The following is a 22,839-nucleotide window of genomic DNA, read 5'->3' as shown; positions in this document are numbered from 1 at the left end:
AAGAAATAGCACATGGGAATTAATGGATTTACCTAAAGGAAAAGAATGTATAGGAGTCAAATGGGTTTACAAAACTAAATTTGATGAAAAAGGTGAAATTGTTAAGCACAAGGAAAGACTAGTTGCTAAAGGTTTTTCACAACAATATGGAGTTGATTATAATGAAACATTTGCTCCAGTTGCTAGACTTGACACAGTTCGAACTATTTTAGCAATAGCAGCACAAAATGATTGGAAAGTGTATCAAATGCATGTAAAATCAGCTTTTTTGAATGGTTTTCTTGATGAAGAGGTATATATTAAACAACCACCTGGTTATGAGGTTAGTGGGCATGAAAACAAGGTATATAAACTAAACAAGGCACTTTATGGTTTGAAACAAGCTCCTAGGGCTTGGTATAAGAGGATTGATTCATACATGATAAGTAATCAATTCAATAGAAGTAACAATGAGCCCACGTTATATGTTAAGACTAATAAGGAAGGTCAGATTTTGATTGTATACTTGTATGTTGATGACTTAATATTCACTGGAAATCTATCAGTAGACATGTTCAAGTCAGAAATGATGAAAGAATTTGAAATGACAGATTTGGGGTTGATGAGATATTTCTTAGGTATTGAAGTTATTCAATGTGACAAAGGTATCTTCATTTGTCAATCCAAGTATATAAAGGATGTTTTAAAGAGATTTAAAATGATGAATTGCAATCCAGTGTCAACTCCAGTTGCAACAGGAACAAAACTTAGCAAGGAAGAAAAGGGCTCAAATGTTGATCCAACTATGTTTAAAAGACTTGTTGGAAGTTTAATGTATATGACAGCTACAAGGCCAGACATCATGTATAGTGTCAGTTTAATCTCAAGGTTCATGGAATCACCACAAAATTCTCATTGGCAAGTTGGAAAAAGGATATTGAGATATATTGCAAGAACAATGGGATATGGAATTCTATATTCCAAAGCTAACAATTTTGGTTTGATTGGTTATACTGACAGTGATTTTGCAGGTAGCATTGATGACAGGAAGAGCACTTCTGGATATATTTTTCAACTTGGATCACGGGCTATATCATGGGCATCAAAGAAGCAACCTATAGTGACAATCTCATCAGCTGAAGCAGAATATGTAGCTGCCACTTCCACAGCATGTCAAGCAGTATGGATGCGTCGAATTTTGTTCGATCTTCACCATCATCAGGAGGAACCAACGCCAATTCTTTGTGATAAAAAATCAACAATAGCATTATCTAAAAATCATGTATTTCATAAGAGGAGCAAACATATTGATACAAGGTACCACTTCATCAGAGAATTGGTCAACAATGGAGAAATCTACCTTGAGTTCTGCAAATCTGAAGATCAATTGGCAGATATATTCACTAAGCCATTACCAAAGAATAACTTTGAATATCTGCGAGAGAAATTGTGTATTACTGATGCAAAATTTGTTAATGACAAAAATTAAGGGGGAGTGTTGGCGGTAGTCAGTAGTTAACTTTTGTCATTAAAAGCAGACGTCCAGCCCACAACTCTGTCGTCCAACACCGTCCAATCATTAAATTACATAGCAGACACTCTGCCGTTCCAGCCACCCACATTTTTAATATATGTAATATTATATTTAATATAGTGTAAAATGTGTAAAATGTGTTGTGTGTAGAAAGTTCTCATACCCTCTATAAAGAGGCCTTATGTAATGCATTTGTGCAAGGCAGTAAGGCAATAAAATTAGTGTTATTTCTGTGTATTTGTCTCTCTTTGCCTTCAGTTTTGATGTTACGATACGCGGTATGTTCGTATAATCTCAAGGTAGAAAGATGAGAAGTAAGATGATACATTGATCGTAAGATCGCATAGTTGTGACATCGTAAGGATAGTCTTGATCGTAGGATCATAAAGCCAAAACAAGAGAGGCCCAATGGCACGGCAAAGACATGATCGTAAGATCGTGAAGGGAAATGAAGAAGCCTCTAAAGCCACGACAGATAAGATATCATAACATTGTATCATAAGAGCATAAAGTGAAGGTAAGATGCTACACCAAGGGAGTCTAAGCCACAATCGTAGGATCATTAGGGGCTGAAAAGCATGTTCCGATATCATGATAACTGAAGTATCATATGGTCATAGAAGTCATTTCCGAGGCTTACAACATTGCGACAAAGTGTTAATTCCTAATGATCGTAGGATTGTAAAGTTGGTGCTCGCCTCCTAAGATGTTATGAAGCGCTTCTCTCCAATGTATCGTGACATCATAATATCAAAAACTTTAAAAGGGTTCAACAGAATTTCAAATTTTTGACACGTGGAACTCATTGGATAGTCAATTGAGAATTTGACCAAAGGTGGCGAGAAATGATGGGTTCAAGTTGCAAAGCTAGAACAAAGAAATGAAGATCTAATCCTAGACAAAGCATAAGCGAGAGATCGGAAGGAAGAATTAGATATTTCGAAAGAACCCAGAGAAGAGATGGACATGCTAGGAGCGGTTGAAGATGCCACGGCTCTATCAACTGATACAGTTAGGAGAATTTCATGATTAAAGGCAAATAGAATTAGTTAAGGGGTCCATACAACAAATATCACCTGGTGAATTTCATAATAATCTCCCTAGTCTATAGAAGAGGTAATTTTCTGAAAATATATGTATTCTTCCAATAGTTTTTAGACATGTGCCCCTCCCATCTAAAGCTTGTTGCAATCCTTCTCTTTATAGAGATTTCCAAGATGTGGAAAAAGGGTCGGTTGGTTGGAGTTTTGAAGTTTTTATGCAAAATTAGTGTTGTTGTGATTTCTTCCGAGTCCTTCATAGTTTTTTATGCATATTGCTTTACAATCAGCCAAGAGGAATGTTGTGGAACTACCTTTGAAGCCTAAATAAAGGAATAGTTCATAAGTCCTTATTGTGTCTTTGTTGCTCAAATTACTAAAATGATATAACTTTTGTGATTTATTCTGAATCTCTGAGCCTATGTCTCAGTTTTATTTGCAAGTAGAGTTTTGGATGTGTTCATGCAAGTTATAAGTTGTGAATCTAGCTAACTGTGAATGTTAGCATTTCCCTTGGCATCTTGTCTAAAGTGCTTTCCTTCTTATGAAATACTTATGCATGAATTTCCGGTAATCATTATTGTGTTTATCTCAACTATTCAGAAGTGTTTCATCATGTCATTCTAGCAATATCCTCATCTTAATGTTTGGTGCATCACCTCTTTTACTTTCAACATTTACATTCATGCAAGCAATCCTTCTATCCCTTTTCCTCTAAAGTTTAATTTATATTTGAAGAAGCAATTAGGTAAAACATCATAAGGAACCGGCCTATAACCCAAAGATTGACTCCTAATTTCAATATACCCACTACCCAAGAGTGTTTCCATGTTACTCAAAGTTGATTGAGTTAAAATCCAGTCTAGGCGCAACTTCTAGAGATAACAGTCCTCTTTCTCTATCAATCATCCCTTGATCAAAGGTGATACTTCTCTCACAATTTTATACTACATTTGAAGGCATCAAAACTCATAGGTCAACATAAGAATGACATTTCCCAATAATAAGAAAAAGTGTTACAACAAATAGAACAAGCCCTAAAGATAAGATTAGTGTTTGATCCACTAAACACATAGAGATGTGCGACTAAAGATAAATGTCAATACATGATCTAGTAATCTTCACTGCAAGCCACGATCATTGCAATCCACAAGAAATGCACTGCACGATGAAGTTCTACCAATCGGTCAAGGTGCCAACGAATAACATGGTAATCAAGAGAAAAACAATTAGAACTCATCAAGCAGGAATCCAAATGATGTATGATCATATGAGAATGATCCATGATATGTCCTAAACAAGATGTCACAATCGTGCATGTTAAAATGCTTGATCAATGAACCGCTCACACGATCTTCACATACCAGAAACGAAAAATAAAAGAATAAAACTAATTTGATTGATGCAAGATTGCAAAGAACCCAAGATGCTCAAGTATTCTTCACTAAGGCTAGCAACAACAGTCATTGATTTAGTACTAGTAACAGTGTCCACTATAGGAAGGGTATTAGTAGCATGATTTAGACCGGCATTGAACTACATAGGTTTGTTGGCAAACTAGATTGAGTCGTTGGAGGAATTCATTAAAAAAGAATCATCCCAACTATTTATTCTTTTTGGGTATGTTGTATCTAAGCTTGTAGATTATAAAGGAATAAGATTGCTTAGAAAAATATAAGAATTTTCGGAGAGGGTTGGACTTTTTCATAAGCAATGGTCATCTCTTGTGTCAATCATTTGTACTCATCATGTGAGTATACAATACTTATTTTGAAGTTCCTCTTCATTTTATAAAGAAAGACTGTCATTAAAAAACTGATTTATAAAGTGAGCATCTTTCTTGGTATATTGTTATTGAAAAACTGATTTATAAAGTGATCATCTTTCTTGGTATTTGTACTCATCATATGAGTATACAATACTTATTTTGAAGTTCGTCTTCATTTTATAAAGGAAGATTGTCATTGAAAAACTGATTTATAAAGTGAGCATCTTTCTTGGTATTTTTGGTATATGCGAGTAATGTGAAATCAGATTTAAACATTGGTGTGTGGTCAGTTGGAATTAATAATGGAAATCCTTAAAATTGTCATTTAATTTCTTGAAAAGTGTTTGTACATTCAAATTCGAGAATGTTGTATTTTTCTAAGCAATTTTAAATCTAAAAAATTAAAATTATATCATACAGAACAGAGAAAGGTCACATACCAAAAACCTATCCCAATGTTGGGAAGCAATTTATCATATACACTCCACTCAGCTAAGATATAGGACTCTAAGATTCGACAAATCTGTTTACCAACAAGGTGATATGCCACTTTGTTGAGTCTTAAAATTTCTCAGTACTATCAGTCAATGAGAACATAAACATAAAAACCCACCCAAAACTCAAAGACAAAAATGAGTGAATATTTAAATTTATAAGCCAGCTGAATTAACGCATATTTTCTGTGTGCTAGCAGGGTAGTTATCATCAGAAATGAAGCTCAGTCTAGACTACCAAATGCCAATAGAAGCTTCAATATATATGAGGTGCAGCTGCCAGCACTAATGATTCTACAAAAAGCATGCATTACAACTCAAAGCATTATCGTACCAGAAAAGCACAACACATCAATATAATTAAGTATAAAATGAAAAAAGAATCACTTTATGTGGTCAAGATTCATGAATAATGCTAGAAATTTGCAAAAGATCAATGACCATTGCTTTGACGAAGTTTCAGAAAAATTGTTACAACAGTGTATTGTACCAGAAAAGCACAACATATAATAATAAATAATAAAAGAAACTTCCATTTTCCCAAGCCAAGATTCATGAATAATACTAGAAATTTGCAAAAGATCGATGATCGTTACTTGGGACAAGTTTTGACAATATACACTTGATTCTTCAAAATATTCCTAAAAGCGATTACAGCCAAAGCAAAAATCCTAGAACTCTGAATCATTGATTCTTCTTGATAAAAATATAATAGCAAGGGCCAGCATAAACACGGTTTAATGAATAATCAAATCAGTCTGCATGTTTAACACCTTTTCTTGTTTCAAAGAGGCTCATTTAAATATTGTAGTGAAGAAAAGCTGCTTCTCTTTTAAAACTTTTTGAAACCCCAAAGTTTTCCTCTAACTGTGTCAAGATTAGCAAGAACCAAGCCTATGTCTTCATCAAGCTTCAAGTGCTAATCTCTTTGAGAATCAACCCGCCTCTTAGCCTGTTGAGCCAAACGAATCTCTCTCTCTCTCTCGAACTCACGTAGATCGGCCTTTTGAAGAAATGAAACTTTATCAAGGTACTTATCACCACTTTTGTTATATGCATCTAACTCCTCTAATAAACCTTTCTCCTCTTTAAATTCTCCCCAGTCTTTCTTTGATTTATCAAGTATGTTAAGCTTTCGTTTTTTACTTATTTGGTCAAATAATGCATCCAAACCAGAAGAAGACGATGCTTGCATCCTTGCTTTTTCCTGGGCCATCTGAGCTTCTTTAGAATTGGGATCTACAAACTTTCTTAGCTTCACTTGCTCCCCAGCAAATTCACGAACTTCACTTACCTACAATAATCAAATTCAAAGGTATTTTAAAATGATAAATTCAAAGAGACTTGTCTGAAAACACCAAGAAGCTAAAATTGTATCAACCCAAGTGAACTTTGGAAGAAACAAGAGAACTTAATGCTAGAAATAATGAAATGAGAAACAATGCCACAAATTCTTCCCAAAACAATGCTACTTAGCACCTAATACTTCACGATTAATGCTGCATAATATAAAACATTATGCAAAATAGAAATCATTACAGTCAATCCGGTAAAAGCTAAAGCAGATATGCATCTCTCCAGATCTAATTATACATCAAAGTAGAAGTTATGGAATGCAATGTAATAAAATCCTAAATCAGCTGAAATTGCAAAAATATCATGGTTGACGAGCATAATGAAATTTGCTCATATGCTATTTAAATATAAAATTACTGAAAGCATATGCGCTCCTTACATATCAAATTGGAAAATGGACTGATTAGTTCCAATATAATTAGAATGCACCTCTATTTTTCCTTCTTTCCCAACAGCGTTAGCTTGCTTCACTGCTGCCAAAGCTGCAGCAGCAATTTTTCTGGCATCTTCACTTGGTTCAACAGATTCTTTGGACTGTGCTTCTGGCTGCATCTTTAACTCCACTTCTTCCCCAGACACTTGTACATTATTGCTGTTCAAATTGATCAATGGACCTTTCTTTGGTGCCATGCCCAAACTCACCATCCATCCCTGTAAAGCAGATGACCAAAGATGCCAAAAAAGGCAAAATAAAATAAGGGTATATTGGAAACAACAATTGCAAAAAATAGTTTATATTGGAAATAACAATTACAAAAAATCATATAGTTCAAACCAAGATACAATGACAATGAGACTTTAAAGGGTAAAAAACTTTGGGAATGTTGCACAATAAAAATAAAAGTTCATTTCTAGTTTCAATTCTCGTTAATTTATCTCTATATTATGTTGTCTTGCTTTGTGTTTTGACTTCTTGACTCGGGGAAAGAACATTACTTTCTCCATATTCTTCTGCTTCGCTTTGCATTGTAACACATTTTGTCTCAAGGGTAGCTAATCACTTCTTCCAATATGGGACCAAACATACACCACTTCTCTGTCACTCCTGAACTTGTGTTTTCCACTCATCCTACACCACTATTCAACTCATCGGATGACTGGCTAATGGAAGCCTGACTATCACATGGATATTTATCCAGATGTTGAAATACAATTCTTTAAGCTTTCGAGAACAACCTCTAATCAGATTCTTGTTAATTAGAAGTTACCTGCTCATGAATTGGCTTCTGGCTTGGTCATGACCTAAATATAACCTTTCTAAATTGCTTTTGGTGATAGCTCTTCTTATATATTAAAGATGTTTATCATAGCCTCTTAGCTAATGAAATTAAGAACCCAAACATTGCAAGTTGCAATATTCAGAGTCCACTTAGTTGTTTAGTGTAAAGATTGTTAGCTTGTGGTGACTGATCAGGTAAGTACTGTATAAAATGGCTTAGGGATAGGGATTTTAACAGTGATGATGATTTAGTAGCTTCTTGCAGCAGTATTAAGTTGCAAGGGATTGCAAATTGTAATCAGGGTGTAATCATTGGATAATAAGAATATTGGACTCTATTTGGTGGATGTAGCCCAAGGATTAGGCGAACCACGTTAAATCTTTGTGTCTTGTGTTCTCTTCTGTGTGTTTTATTCCTTTCTTATATTGGTTATATTTGCATGTAATTGTTATTTCTGTCTTGCTGATCCTAACACACCTTTTTGCCCAGAACAATTTTGTTGACACTGAAATTTTTGAAACTATGCCTTCAACAATTTGTCTCTCATTTTCATCACTTTGATAAAGTGTGCGCCTAATACAAGTAAAATGCCTGAATGATTTTTTATGTTTATAATAATCTAGCATAAAAGATAGTTGAATTGTGGTGCTCAGCCATGTGGCTGCTATCAGTGCATTAAAAAGACTAATATTAATAAAACCTAGTGGTTGGACTTGAGCAAAGAACGCTGGAATAAGATTGTGATGGCTGTTCAAATATTAAATTCCCAAACCTTTAAAATTCTGATTGTCACAAGTTGATGATAAAGCGTTAAGAATAGAATTTTGTATTCACCAATCAAGAAAAGAAATGTCGAAAAACAACCAGGCTCATTGCCTCCAGCTGGATTCCACAATCTAGAAAAACTTCCATCAAGCTGATTAATTTTTTCCTCTTGAAGAAGGTGATGATCTGTAATATCTAAAAGATTGGAGAATAGAAAATTATGTGGTTGTAAGCAAGTTTAGGAATCAAGAATATGCAAACTAAGAATTACAATTTAGAAAAATTCCTCAAGGGTCTAAATAGCGTCAATGTAGCATGTATTGTAGAAAAACTAAGTCCATCCAAAAGAAATGCACATTATTTGATGAACTTCTCTAAATTCTCAATCTTATGATCATAAGTTGATCTACGGAAAAAAACATAATCTTTATGCTGATTTAAATTGACACACCAAAGGTGCAATAGCACAGCTAAAAAACTTACTGGCACAGGCTTTTTCTGTTTGGGCTTCTCCTCCCCTACTTTGGACTTTTTTAAAACACTACTGGATGTCTTACTGGATCCATTACAATTCAGCTGCTCCCAGACAGCATCTATACGAGCCCTCCTTGCTGCAAAGAAGCATACACCAACTATACCAGTCAAAATTTTATTCACAAAAAAATAAGAATTTATTTTACAGTGTTTATTGTGATTGTACTCAAATGCAACAACATTACTCGGATGGACACATATCAATATTGTACCAAATTCCAAAGATAACAGGTAACACAAAGAGCATAGGCAGACTATATTCTCTAAAATGGCTAACAAAGTGTAGTACATAATTTTGGGTGCCGGACATAATAACCCGGCCAAAATAACCCTGGACACAATAACCCCGCCATAATAACCCAAGGACACAATAACCCATGGTCAAAAAAACCCATAGTCATTCTAGATCAACTTAGTATGCTTAAAAAGGGATTGTGAGGCACCATAGAGGATATTTAGGTCATTTTTTGAACATATATCCATTATATACCCCTAAAATAGCCTTAAAACATCTTTAATATGCTTAAATAACTTATAAAATGGTAAATAATTATAAAAATAAAGACAAATTCGTGGGAATAAGCTAAATTAGAGTTATTATGAAAACAACTGCAACCTGATCTAAAACCAAAAACTATACTTATTGATTTTGAATTAGGTTTCAAGGGAGCTATTTCTGAAATTTTTCCAAATATCACTATTCAAGGATGTCTTTTCCATTTCTCTCAGTGCTTGTGGAGGAAAGTTCAAGAAGTAGGTCTACAAACACGTTACAGTGTCGATGAAGTATTTTACTATTTTCATTTGAGATAAAAAAACTGGTTGCATTAGCTTGTGTGCCTCAAATATATGTAATCAATGCATTTGAAATACTTCTACAATCTCTTTATTATATAGAATATGAGGAGACTTTGCAATCCATAATTGATTATTTTGAAGACACGCGGCTTGGAAGACTAACTAGAAGAGGCAATAGACGGTCACCCAAGTTTCCAATCACAATGTGGAACTGCTATTCAGCTATTCAAGATGATCTTCCCAAAACTAATAATTCTATTGAGGGATGGCATAGAGGATTTAATGAATCGCTTCAATCATCGCATAGCTCAATCTGGAGATTCATCAAAGCAGCGAAAAAAGAACAGGGCCACCAAGAGAATAAAATAGAGAAATACATGGCTGGACACACTACACAACCAAGCAGGAAAAAATACCGTGAACTCAAAGAAAGACTAAAAAGACTAGTTGATGGTTATGACAATAATAATATTTTAGATTATATAAGAGGCATTGCACATAATTTGACCCTTTAATCGAAAATTCGAATAAATTTTTTTCTTAGAAATATACTTGTAATTTATAAATTTTGTTTTCCTTTCTCTATAATCTTATGGGGTTATTTTGTCCATGGGTTATTTTGACTCCGGGTTATTTTGGATTGGGTTATTATGACCCTGGGTTATTTTGTCCCTGGGTTATTAAAGCTGGGTTATTTTATCCAGGGTTATTTTGGCCGGGTTATTATGTCCTGTAATCCATAATTTTATAAGCAACAGTCACTGGTGATCAAATGAAAAATTACATTACAAGATTCATTTCTGGAGGCACCAAAGTCTGATTTGGTTCTGACTAGAGTCTGGTCCTTATCAAACTCTCTGTAAAGTCTGCTGCAGGTGATCAAATTCAGCCCAAAGTCCGTCAGATGGACCTGGGCCGAACTTAGGCAAATTTGCAGCGAATTTCAAATGTGGCAGCAGGAGCCAGCTAGACTTTAGCATAAAACTCATCTTCAAAAAACGTTAAGTTTTTTTGGTCTAATTTAGTTAATTCAACCCTGAAACCCTAACATGAAGCACCAAAAAAGCCCAGAAATCCACCCAAATTTAGTTTATTACTTTTGTGGTATGCACATCAAGTAATCCAAGAAATTATCTGGTTTATGAACTTATGTGCTCATGCACACACACACACACACGTATCTATAAATAAATACACATACATGTGTGTGTTATGTATATACACGTGTGTGTTTATATACATGTGCACGCATATATATTATATATTTAAAAAAAGTGTGTTTGCACTGACAAACACAAAACAAATTCAAGCCCACCCCAAAATAAATTTGAATGAATTTCAAACTCAAATCTCAAATCCAAATCCGAACATTACACTAGAAACTACAAAAAGTTGTTAAGCAGTGTCGCAGGGAAACATATCCCTGCCTCCTTGGGAGAGGGCTCTGATACTCATAGCATTCCAATATTGGAAACAGGTAATGGGTCATCCCCAATTCCCAAAAACATCCAGACCACACTTGCCATATCCTGTTACAGAAACCCTACTTTGAAGTCTCTCTGACCTTAAAATGACAGGATTTAAATTACCCACAAAAAGCACTAAAGAGCCCATTATATATCAATTTGTCCAAATGTGGAAGCAGCTCAGAATAAACTCTGTTAGCTATCCTGAATGTTTGATACAGATTAGCACTGGTTAATTTCTAGCTCATGTTATTTCTGTATGCAACTTTCATGTGAAACTTCTGCATAAATTCTGCAAATGAAGTTCATATAAGAAAATTGTTTTGAATCAGACATTTAATCATTTGTGTTAAATAATTCATCTTCTTGAGTCAGAAAATCTCAGTCTAGCCCAAATATCAGGTTCATACAAGCTGGTCAATCATCATACGTTCCATATATGATACAGTCAAAATAATGTTCAAATTTATACATTAACAAATTGCAAGTATTGAATCAAACTTTGAAAAAGATGAAAGTTTAAATACCATCTGCCTTAACTTGTGCCAGTGGGTCTGCAGCCATGTTTCCAGTACGAGCAGCTCCAGTAATCAGAACGTCGTCATCTCTCCTATTTGCAGTTCCTATAGTAAAGTTACAACAATATTCACAAAGTAAGAGACAGTCCATTGGTGCACAATTCCGGCCAAAAAATGGAAGGAGCAAAAACTAAAGAATCTCATTTCTTAACAAATAACAAAGTTTTAAACACAACCCTCCAAATATGCCCATAGGCAAAAGCACAAGCAATTTGAATAATTTTGGTGATTGTGAACTTTTACAGATATTTTTTTAGACATTTCCATGACTATAATAGTGGTATTGTCCATGGAAAATTATGTAGACATTCAAGGCAACAACTCTTCTATCCAATCAAATAAACAAAGACAAGAACTTCAAATATAATATGTTGCCCAAATGGGAGGCAAAAGACATGTGCTGCCAATAGTATACCCAAAATTTCAGCATGCCAAAGAGAAAGCAACCCATTAAATTCAAAAATCCATTCTATTGCTCTATCCTGCAAAGACAAAATAGATAATGCAAACGACCGTACATTCAAGTGCAAGACAAGTTCAACTAACCAGGGTAGTGTTGAAACTCAGCTCAGTTCCCTAACTTCAAGTTGTGTTCTGAAGAGCCCATTTTCCAATAGAGAGGAGTGAATGTTGCCCATGTGACATCACAAGAGTCCAGAAAGACATATTTTTCTTGTATCTTTCCATCAATCTATTTCATGACTACTTTAGCATAGTAGTAAAATAAGAAGACATATGGCAAAAAGTCGTGATAGTATTTTGGGTGTTGAAGATTGTAGCTGCGATAGAGATCTTTATCTTTGGAAATATGGATGTTATTACTGTTATTGTCACCTTTAGCTGAAAAGGACACTTATGTTTAAATTGTAATATTAAATGTAATGACATGTGTCATTCGACATACGTTGTTCCATGGAAATTAGAACAGTTGTAATTGTTATTATAATAAAGAGTCACATTTTGGGAAATTGGAGAGACCTTCAGTTGGAATATGAAGTCTCTCCTTAAGTTATATATATTGCATCAAGTGATAGGCATTGGATACTTGAACATTTATGATCAATAAAATGATATTTTTACTAGGATATTTCTGAGTGTCTCTTGTTATATTTTGGCTATTTATTGTTGCTGTCATCATTGATTTCTGGGCTAAAAACTTAACATTTGGGACACTTCTAGTACAAGTCTATCCCATGACTATGCATGCCTTCTATATCTTCATTAAACACCTCTCATGGTGATCCTCACTCTCCCTCAATTCCTCAAGCCATCACATCAAATAACATTAATGCAACTGGAAGGTCTAAATTTGAAACTCGCTCATCATTTTCCTCCCCATTTCAGTCCCTCTTAGTAATCCAATCAACCAAGACCCATTTAACAAGCCAAAGCAGTTGCTCATAGTGAAGATTGCTACCAGCCTCATAAGCAACACAACAAAAAAATAAGGTCTGTTTGTCTTCATCAAAAAACCTATTCCACGTCAACTACAGATTATCCACAGACTTAAACTAAAAGCTTAAGAAGTTGTTTGATGAGATACTCCTCCTTTTAGAAGAAAAAATCATTCAAGACATCTATGCATTTCTCAAGAAATTGAATGTCAAGGCTATTGGGTTTCAATGTCCAGACTAGGGGAAAGTCAAAGAAAGGAAGGCTATAATTCATTAGCCAACAGGCTATTTTGTGTGAGAAACCTCCCAACAGAATGTAATGTCTCACACTGAAAAAGTTAACCCCAGCAAAATTTATGCCAAATAAATTTACCGATTATCAGCTAATATTAACCACCTCCAAATTCTGTTTAAACTGAGCATCTAGATAATAATACAATTCACTAACAGTAACAATGATGACATCATTACATTTAGTAGCTCACCTGCCAAAGTCTCATAAAGAATCCTTTGTAGAACAGTGGAATGCAAATAATTGTCTGCAAACTTATGTATTTTCTGGTACTTTTTCATACCAAAGCAATAGTTTCTTTAGGACAATTTTGTTTTAAAGATTTATTTAGAAGAGCCATGATTTTTTTGGTTGTCTTTGTTCTTTAAAAAATCTCATTGGAATGCAGAAAGGTTTGGGTCCCTTTTCACTTAATGTGCTCAAATGGAGGGGGCAACAAACTATAGGTTTTTTACAGTTTCTCTGTTTTGAATTTTCTTATTTTTCATTTTTTTAAAGCGGGAGATGTTTGATGGAAGCAGAGATATCATTAGTAGTAGAATATTGAGAATACCAGCATTAAAATCAATATCATTATGGTAGATTCACAATTGCTGCATGTGAAAGGCATAAAATGTGGAAGCATAGACAAAGCAGGTGAACAGTTTGACAAAATGCCTCAAACAAAAGATTTCTCATTGAATGCTGTGGCTGCAGGATATATACAAAATGGATTTGTTGAAAAGGCTTTAAAAACCTTCCAGCAAATTCAACCAGTAGGTTAGAGCCAGATTTCACAACCTTTCCTAGCATACTTCCAGTGAAACAAATGGGAATTTGAAAAAGGGTACAAACATCCATCAAAGTATAATGGAAGCGGTTTTTTTGTCAGATATTGCAGTTGAAAGCACTCTAATAGAAAAGCATGCAAAAAGTGGAAGCACACAAAGGCATGTGAACTGTTTAACAAAATACCTCCATGAAAAGTGGTCTCATGGACTGCAATTCTTGTAGTATATGCAGAAAATGGATTTGTTGAAGACACTTGAGAAACTTTCGAGCAAATGGCATTGGCAGGTGTAAAGCCAAATTCCACAACGTTTGCCAGTATCCTTCCTGTTTGTGTCAGATGGGAGCTTTGGACCAGGATTCAGACATCCATCAAAAGCTAACAAAAGAGGGATTTTTGTCAGAAGCACAGACATCCATCAATGTGTAATTGAAAACTGGATATTTGTAAGATGCACAGACATCCATTAATATAAAATGGAAAATGGTACTTTGTTAGATGATGTAGCAACTGCCCTTGGAGCCATGTATGCAAAATACAAAAGTTTGGTTCATCAAATAATTTGTTTTCATGAATTACTGATCAACTCATAATAACTATGTTTAATGACATTTAGATTCACTTCAAGCATTTAGAGATATTCAGTAAATCACACCACATTTCTTTGGCCATGGACAGCCCAAGATACAGTGCTTTAGCCTCAGCATAGTTGTTTGATGTAATGCCCAGACCAACAGAAAACTTCCCAAGAACTCTTCCCTTGTGGAATAAAACCACCTCACCACTAGCAGAACTTAGGTACCTTACCAAAACCCCATGAAAAAAAGGAAGAACCTAATGGAGAATAGAGGAGCAAGTTCACATTTAAAAATTCTCTTTCGCATAAAGTTGACAAGCAGTACCATTTATGAGGATAATTATGTTTGTGCCAGTAGACCACAAAGGAGAGAAGTGGCTCCTAAAAGATACCTCAGTTCTAGCTTCCAAATTCCCCAGAATGGATATCTGGGCATGAGTTGCTTCCCCTTTAATGTCCATGAATAAGGGTACGAACAGTGAATTAGATAGAACCTATCTAAGGCTTCCTAAAAGGAATCAGGCAAAGAAATATCAGGGTAAGCATTAGGGAATCAAACTACAAATGTCAACATAGGGAAAAAGCACAAAGAGGTGATCTCTACTTTCTTCAACCAATCACATTAGGAAACATCTGCTTGGGTTCTCAAGTTTTATTTTCCTTATGTATTCCTTTGTTACTTTCTATTTCTTAAAAAGAAGCCAAAGAAGTTGATTTTGGGAATATCCCCTTTCTGCCAGATATATCTCCATCTAGGCATAAAAGCTGATGATCTATAGACCAAAATTTATAGCATTAGTTTACTAAGTGTCAAAGCTTTTAATACCATCCAAGTGAGTCTATCTCCAACCAAAGGATCAAGATGGATTCTTCCCAGACAAATTCCACAATGGGAATTCCGGAATAGGGTATGGATATCCATCAAAGCACAAATGAATAAAATAATTTTGTCAGATGGTGCAGTTGGAACTGCCCTCGTAGATATGTATGTGAAACATGGAAGCATAGACAAAGCACATGAACTGTTTGATAAAATGCCACTAATAAATGTGGTCTCATGGACTACAATAATTGTGATAGCTGATTAATATTTTAGATTTTTTTTTCTTAAGACACGTTACCTATTTTTAATTGCAATGTCAAAAAAGTCTTGCATTAAATTCTCAAGCCCAAAATGGGGTCTTACGAAGTTCCAAAGTGTTAAAGAGTTCAAGTCTTTCATTCCCTTTGATTTATATAAATCCGTTGTTTCTTTTAAGAATTCCTAAAGGAAGAAAAAGGAAAGAGTTCAAAATCACTTCTTTGCTTTCATAAAGAGGTTAAAATCTAAAGAGTTTTAAAATCACTTATCTGCATTCATAAAGAAGTTAAAATCTATCTTTGACATTTAAGAGGTTAAAAAGGAGGTCAAATTCTTCCATTGATTTGACCAAACCTTTATGAGTTTATTTAATATTGGGTTCAAGACATGGCTGAGTAGAGGAAAGAGCAAAACCTAGACACATTCTTCAATTTTTAATGGCAGTTGAGGAGTTTTCATGGTTATAACAGCAGTCTCTGTTGATTGCAGCAGTTTGTATTGTTATAACAGCAAGCTCCAAGGGGAACATTGGTCATGTAGGAGAATGATGCAGTAAACCCAAGTAAATTGCAGTTCATTTATCTCAAATAATGCCAAACTCAGTGGACAAAAGATATTAAAGAAAGAGCACTCATTCTTTGTAGAGAACTGAGACTTCTCTGTGGAAAAACAATGGTTCTAAAAGTAAAGAAATGGCAGATTTCTTGAAGTGTACAGCAAAACAAGTGGTTCAATATGAGAACAGAAAGTTAAGAGACAAGAATGGCGGCTATGAGAATGAACAGATAGTTCTTCCAAGAAAAGGGCAGATCCATCAATGATCAGCACTTACCATGCATAGAAAGGCAGAGATTCCTCTAAAAGGGCAGCTTTAATGATGAATGGGATAGTCCCAATGAGAAAGAACAGCATTTCTATGAAGAAGCACTCATCCTTTGTAGAGAACAGAGACTTCTTTGTAGAAAAACAATAGTTCTAGAAGTAAAACAAGTGGTTCCATATGAGAACAGAAAGTTAAGAGACAAGAATGGTGGCTATGAGAAGTGAACAGAAAGTTCTTCCAAAAAAAGGGCAGATCCATAAGTGAACAGCACTTACCATGAATTAGAAAGGCAGAGATTCCTCTAATAGGGCGGCTTTAATGATGAAAGGAATAGTTTCAATGAGAAAGAACAGCATTTCTATGAAGAACATCAATGTATGGTAAATAGAATAGTTCCTTAATAGGATAGTGTTGCTCATTAGATGGGCAGCAGATTTAATGAGATACAAGGCAGATCTAATAAAAAGAACAGATGTCTTAACAGAGCAGTGAATATTCAAAGTTTGATACATGCACAAACAGGAGATCATGAGGAAACACGGGCAGATTTGAAAGTATGACCAGCAAGAAGAAATAAATAAAGGACAGCAACTTGCCATTTCAAATAACAGACATAGCAACAAGAACGAAGGAACTTGGTCAAGATGCACAATTGGAGGTAGCATTTCCAAGAAAAACTTTCAAACCTCGGTGTCCAAATGCTTCCATTTGTTTTGCATTCCTAGGAATGAGGTTGGATCCATTGTTACCAAGTCACATTCACTGTTTCAAGAGCTCTACTCCGTGAATTCATTTCTTTTCTTGAAGCAGTCATTGTCATGAGTATATAGAGCTTTCAAACAATGATTGTTAGAATAAGAAGAGCTGTGTATGTTGAGAATGTCCAAAGCAATAAGGGTTCAAACAATTAAAAATAATGGTACAGTGCAAAAGAAGGGACGGTGACAATCACTGTTATGAGCAAAAACGGTGTGCAAAAATATTAATGGGGAAACAATATTACAGTGTATGGGTACAGGGATGTTCAAGATCAAAGCATTGAGCGAAGATATCAACCAATGTAAATAGTGGCAGTGCTATTAACAAGTAAATTGGCATAACAGAGCACTGTGCCAAATGGATGCAAAGAGGATATGTTATGAAAAAGTATTCAAGGCAATGATTTCACTAATCTTAGGATAGAATGGTAAATTAGATATGAGAATGAAATGAAACATTGGTAACATTATTGATGTTATAACAGTGAAAGAAAAAGCATTGTTCAAGTAACCAAAATACTGTCCTTGCTGCTATCAGAGAAGCAAGAAAGCAACCAAAATCAAGGGCAGAGGTAATGCTGCTTCTAACAATGATTACTATGATCAAGCATTGAAATAGTGACAAAGGGAGTGTTTCGTGGTGTAAAAGACAGTTTAAGAAAGATCACTAAGGTTGCTAGAAGTGCAGCGTTTTGAAGAGACCAAATCATGTCGGGAGACAATGCCTAAGGATGTAAAATATTTAAAATGAAATGATCTGCAAATGCATGTGGACATTGAAACCAATACAGAAGCTGAAGGAGCATTATAATAGAGAGAAAAGGAGATCAAGATGCTTTTAGACACTACAAAATGATAGACACTGGTATGATAATCAATGAGGACCAATTAAGGAGAGCAGATCATAATCAAAAAGCTAAGGAATGAACATGTTATGACTACATTTGTATCAAAGATAAATGGAAGAGTGATCTTGATAAGAACAAACACTGTCACTACAGTAAAATCAAAGCCAAATGGTCATGATAAGAAATAGGACAGTCATCAAAGTCCATGAAGTTGAACAGTGTATACAAACGATGCACAAAATTAGGTACAAACGATTAGAGGCAAGTGTTCCTATGCATTGGTAGCAGTGCTTTAAGATCAAGGATGGTGATGTTCACGATGAATGATGAGAGTGCCCCTTCAAGTTAAATAATGCAGCAAAAGATGTCTCAAGGGGCATAGCGCTAAAGGCCAAAGTCAAGTAAGTTCATTAACAATGAATGAAATGAGATCACTATTGTGACATTGTCAAATACAGCCAAGAAGATTACCAAGATGCACATAGAAGAGAACAGTGATGCAAAGGTTTGAAAGATACTGTTTATGAAATAGAAAAGGTGTAGTCACTACCTTGAACACAGAGATAGAGACAAATATGACAAATAAGGGTCTCACTGTCATCAAGTAACAGAGATCAGATATGTCATTGAAATCAAGGGTCTAAGCCACTCATTAGAGACATGTAAAATAAGGTATGCACTGTTATGAATATTGGAGCAATGACTGCTAAAAGACAGTTACAGAGATACAATCACGTCGAAAGATGGTATTTACTGTCAAATAGTCAGTCAGAATGTGAGTTTTAAAGAGATCAAAGATAGGAACAGTTAATGGCCCAGAAAAGAAGAAGTTTGAAAAAAATCTAACAGTTACCCTTCACACCAAGACCCTGAGTGTAAAATCCATCAGGAGAAGGGTACCTTCGATTCTGACCCCTAATTTTGAGGCTTTTAAGATATGCACAGCCAAAGAATAGAATCTCATGCATTTGGAAGCAGCACTTAAAGTTGAAGACATATTTGGTTCAAGCAATTCATATGTGGAGTTGAATTAGAAGTTCCTTCTTCATTTAAGATTAGGCCTCCTTCCTATTAAGGCATACTTCTTTTCTCCTTCTCTATAATTCTTTCTTCTTAGCTTTCTTGCACAGAGCAGAAACAAGATTTGGTAGCTCTTATGAAGCATTTTGAAATTATATGAACTCCTTTATTTTCATAAAATGACAGCAGCAGTTCCTTTTTGTTCTCCTCATTTTGTGTTATGGGTGAATGATCTGATGAGATTCTTGTGATTTGTTTTAAAATCCTTTAATTTTGTTGTATTTATACAGTATTGCAACAAAGAGATTTACGTTCAATGCAAAACATGAATTGTGTTTGAGTTCAAATCAATATGTTGTTTAAAATATTATTAGATTTCCTTGAAACATATATTGGTTCCACTGTCACGCTGTTATGTACTAAAACTTTAAATTTAATATTTCAAGTTGTGAACGGAACGTTTCTTCATTACAATGTATTATGAGTTTGAGCAGCTGAGTAGGCTTCTTACGCATTTGGTAAATCACCTCCTAGAAAAAAGTTTCTTTTCAGAGTTTTCCTTCTTCCTTTTTCCCAAGCAAAAGTCAATAGTTTTAGGAGGTATCTAAAGGAGACCAGGCCATAATCTGGAAATTGATCTTCACAATAGACAACCCATAGGCCTGATGATCATTCATGTTGCACAGAATTGTTGAGCTTTCAAGTTTGGCATAAGGGTGCAATCCTTGCAACAACAACACAAACTTGAGAAATTTTAGCTATAAAATAACAATTAAGATTAGAGATAGTGCTAGACTTGCATTTTAATCAAGGTTGGTATTATGGACAGAAATAATGTGTGTTGTAATTTTATCAGTATTCCTCCCATTTGTACCTTCTAGCATAACAATAATGTAAATCTTACTAAAAGTGTAGTCATTGGACCTTCTTTTGGTGCAAGTGCTAGTTACGTTTGATACAAAAAAAATCATATAATCAAGAGTTCATGCTAAATGATAGTGAATACAGCTACAGGTCTTCTAAATATTTTATATCAGGTTGTAAGCCAGTTACTTCAATCTAGAGTCACAAAAACATTGTGACCTTGGGAATTGAATGATGGAGCTAAGATTTTTTCATGAAATATAAATTATCTTGAGAGTAACTCAATTCTATTCCCTTTATTTCTGAATACATTCCAGTGCCTTTCGATAAAGGCCATATTTAAAAAGCCTATTAAATGCATAATAAATAGACTATGATCCACGGTGTTTCAAAAATGGAGACAGCAGAAGGTATTATGGTACAGTAGTGCAGGAGGTCTATTTTGGGGGCTAGTAGGAGTCAACAAAACATCTATGTGTATATCTGTGTGTATATATGTATATGTACATATGTGCATGACATATACATCTACAAATGTATATGTGCACATGCATCTACGTATGCATATATGTATGTGTAATTTTTAAAACATCTCTCAAGCATTACAATTCAACAGGATCTAGAATTTCAGGCCACAAAAGTACATAATATATTTTATAGAAAATTGCTCAAGATACAAAAGAATGTTTTCTCAGTAACAGCATTGGCCCCGGCATTTAGCCAGACAAAAAAAAAAAAAAAACTTTGATGTACGATATGCCCATTTTTTACTCTGTAGAAACAAATTACAAAAGAATCATATCACCATGTTTCAAGTTGGAATACAATGAGAATAAGAGAGTATCAAAATATAATCCCTATACATTTTGTTTGAGAAGCATTAATACATATCAAACTGTTTTATCCAACTTTTCTAGGTGTCTTTGGGGCCACCTGCAGACTTGTGCGTCAAGCAGAGTGTGTTTTTAATTTCTGCATTCAAGCCATAACTTTCATTTGTGTGAGCAATACAAACGTTCAAGGCTAACTAGTTATTAACCGTGCAAACTTGCTTCCTCTTCCTTTCTTCCTCTTCAAGTTTACAGCTACAAGTGTAAAAATCATTGCTAATTTTGAGAGGCAATGTAAATGGATGAGTGGGTTACCCATAGGATGAGTTTAGAACTTCAGGGTTTCATAATTTGAATGGAAGGGATTATTGTCCCCCGCATACTTTCTCATTTTAATGAAAAAACTGTTTCTGTTTATAGAATTTGAAGAGAGGAAATGTGTCCTTGATTTTCTTAGAGATGTTCCCGCTGTACCCATGTCCTGGAAATAGGATTGAGGACAAGAACAGTGAGCTAGCGTGTGCAGACAATTCCCATTTGTCCCTGAAAGAAAACAAAAGGAAAACATGATAGTCAAAGGTAACATGAAATCACTCTACCACATCAAGCCATCATTTGGCAACTACATTTCTAAAATGTAGCAAGTGGCAAGACTATAAATCAACATCACAGAGCAGGCCAGTTAATTTAAGGAAATTGGCTGAGACAAAATTTCCCAAAACCATGTTGCAAAAGTTTCAATTCAACTAACATGGAAAGCCCAATTTCAACAAAAAGAACAGTGAGTCATTTAGAACAAAATTGTTCCTAGGAACAAAATAACAGATTAAGAATATATATATATATATATATATATAGAGAGAGAGAGAGAGAGAGAGAGAGAGATCAAAATGGATACTAACCGAAAAATATTGAAACTTTTGCTACAAATAGAAAACAATATGTGCAGACACCAAATCGCAATCATTATTCTAACTTCTCTAAAAATTATAAATACACTCGTTAAATATATACAGAATACAAATAAAATTAAAGGTTTCCAAAATTTAAACAGCTGCAATGAACAGAACAGAGCGGACAAAAAGTTGAATACAGAGGTTTTCACTCAAATGAAATTTGCTTGGAAATTGTGGAATCACTCCAGCTTAGTCAATAAATTGGAAAGTTTATCTTCTGTAGTTGGAATAGTGCGTAATTTTTGGCATAGCTGCTCAACCTCTCAGCCTGACAAAGTTCAGAGGTTTCGCGACGCATCAATTCCCAATCAAAAATAAAAAGAAACTAACATTCAACAAACACGATGTGCACCAGTGCCTTTGAGAGAATGTTTAAAACGGCTCTCAGTAATTGATGGAAAATGGAAGAAGAAAATATTTCTATAAAGAATTGGTAAAATGAAGCTTTGAGAGACCAAAAAAAAAAAAATCATCTTTTTCACTAAAATGCTGACAATATTCACTTCAAATCTTACAAATAGTAATCACAATTCAATTAAATACAAAGAAATGATTTTTTCGGACACACGTTTGAAGTTACGTTTCCTCTAATCTTAGAAGGGGTTTTCTATTCAAGGTAAAAATGAACACACTAAATTTTAAAAACCAATTTGAAACTAGAAAATACCCGAATCGCTTCCATCAACCGCCATGGCGATCGCATTCAACGTCTGACTCGACTGAATCGAATGCCAAAGTGACAAATAACAAAATTGAAGTTGAGATTGCGACACTTTTTCTTGATCGGACGGAAATTTTTATGGAATGATAAGGCGAACTTAGGGTTTCAAAATAAATTTTCCGCTGCACTTATTTAAGTCCAATTCCAATTTCCCGCAGAATTCGATTGAGGCAGACTGGAAAACCTCTCTCTCTCTATATATATATTTATGGGGGTACCGAATATATAAAACTGTGTGTATACATCATACCGATGCGTACGGATAGCGCCATATATAGATATATATAGAGGATCATTTTTACTATTTATTTATTATTATATTTAAATAGAATTAAAAGTTTAATAGATTTTTTATTATATTTTATATAATTATA

General features: G+C 34.6%; 1 protein-coding gene across 2 annotated transcripts; it reads right to left on the bottom strand.

Moving 5' to 3' along the window:
- Nucleotides 1-5,237: 5,237 nt before the first annotated feature.
- LOC149528031 (uncharacterized) lies at nucleotides 5,238-22,637 on the bottom strand. 2 transcript variants are annotated; one of them, XM_089808459.1, is made up of 6 exons: nucleotides 22,412-22,637; nucleotides 21,104-21,331; nucleotides 11,482-11,577; nucleotides 8,640-8,767; nucleotides 6,601-6,822; nucleotides 5,238-6,109 (listed from the first exon to the last, which is right to left on the bottom strand). In XM_089808459.1, the coding sequence occupies exons 2-6, from the start codon at nucleotides 21,105-21,107 to the stop codon at nucleotides 5,735-5,737; spliced, it is 825 nt and encodes a 274-aa protein (XP_089664585.1). In that variant the 5' UTR covers nucleotides 21,108-21,331; nucleotides 22,412-22,637; the 3' UTR covers nucleotides 5,238-5,734. The 2 variants fall into 2 exon arrangements, with proteins under 2 accessions (XP_089664585.1, XP_089664584.1); XM_089808458.1 differs by lacking the exon at nucleotides 21,104-21,331.
- Between the last annotated feature and the right edge of the window lie 202 nt (nucleotides 22,638-22,839).

Source organism: Cupressus sempervirens, chromosome 11 (assembly GCF_028749045.1).
Source record: "Cupressus sempervirens isolate cs-2001-9-10 chromosome 11, ASM2874904v1, whole genome shotgun sequence".
Lineage (NCBI taxonomy): Eukaryota > Viridiplantae > Streptophyta > Pinopsida > Cupressales > Cupressaceae > Cupressus > Cupressus sempervirens.
Note: the sequence above shows the minus strand (reverse complement) of the source record. Positions and strands in the feature narration are given on the sequence as shown.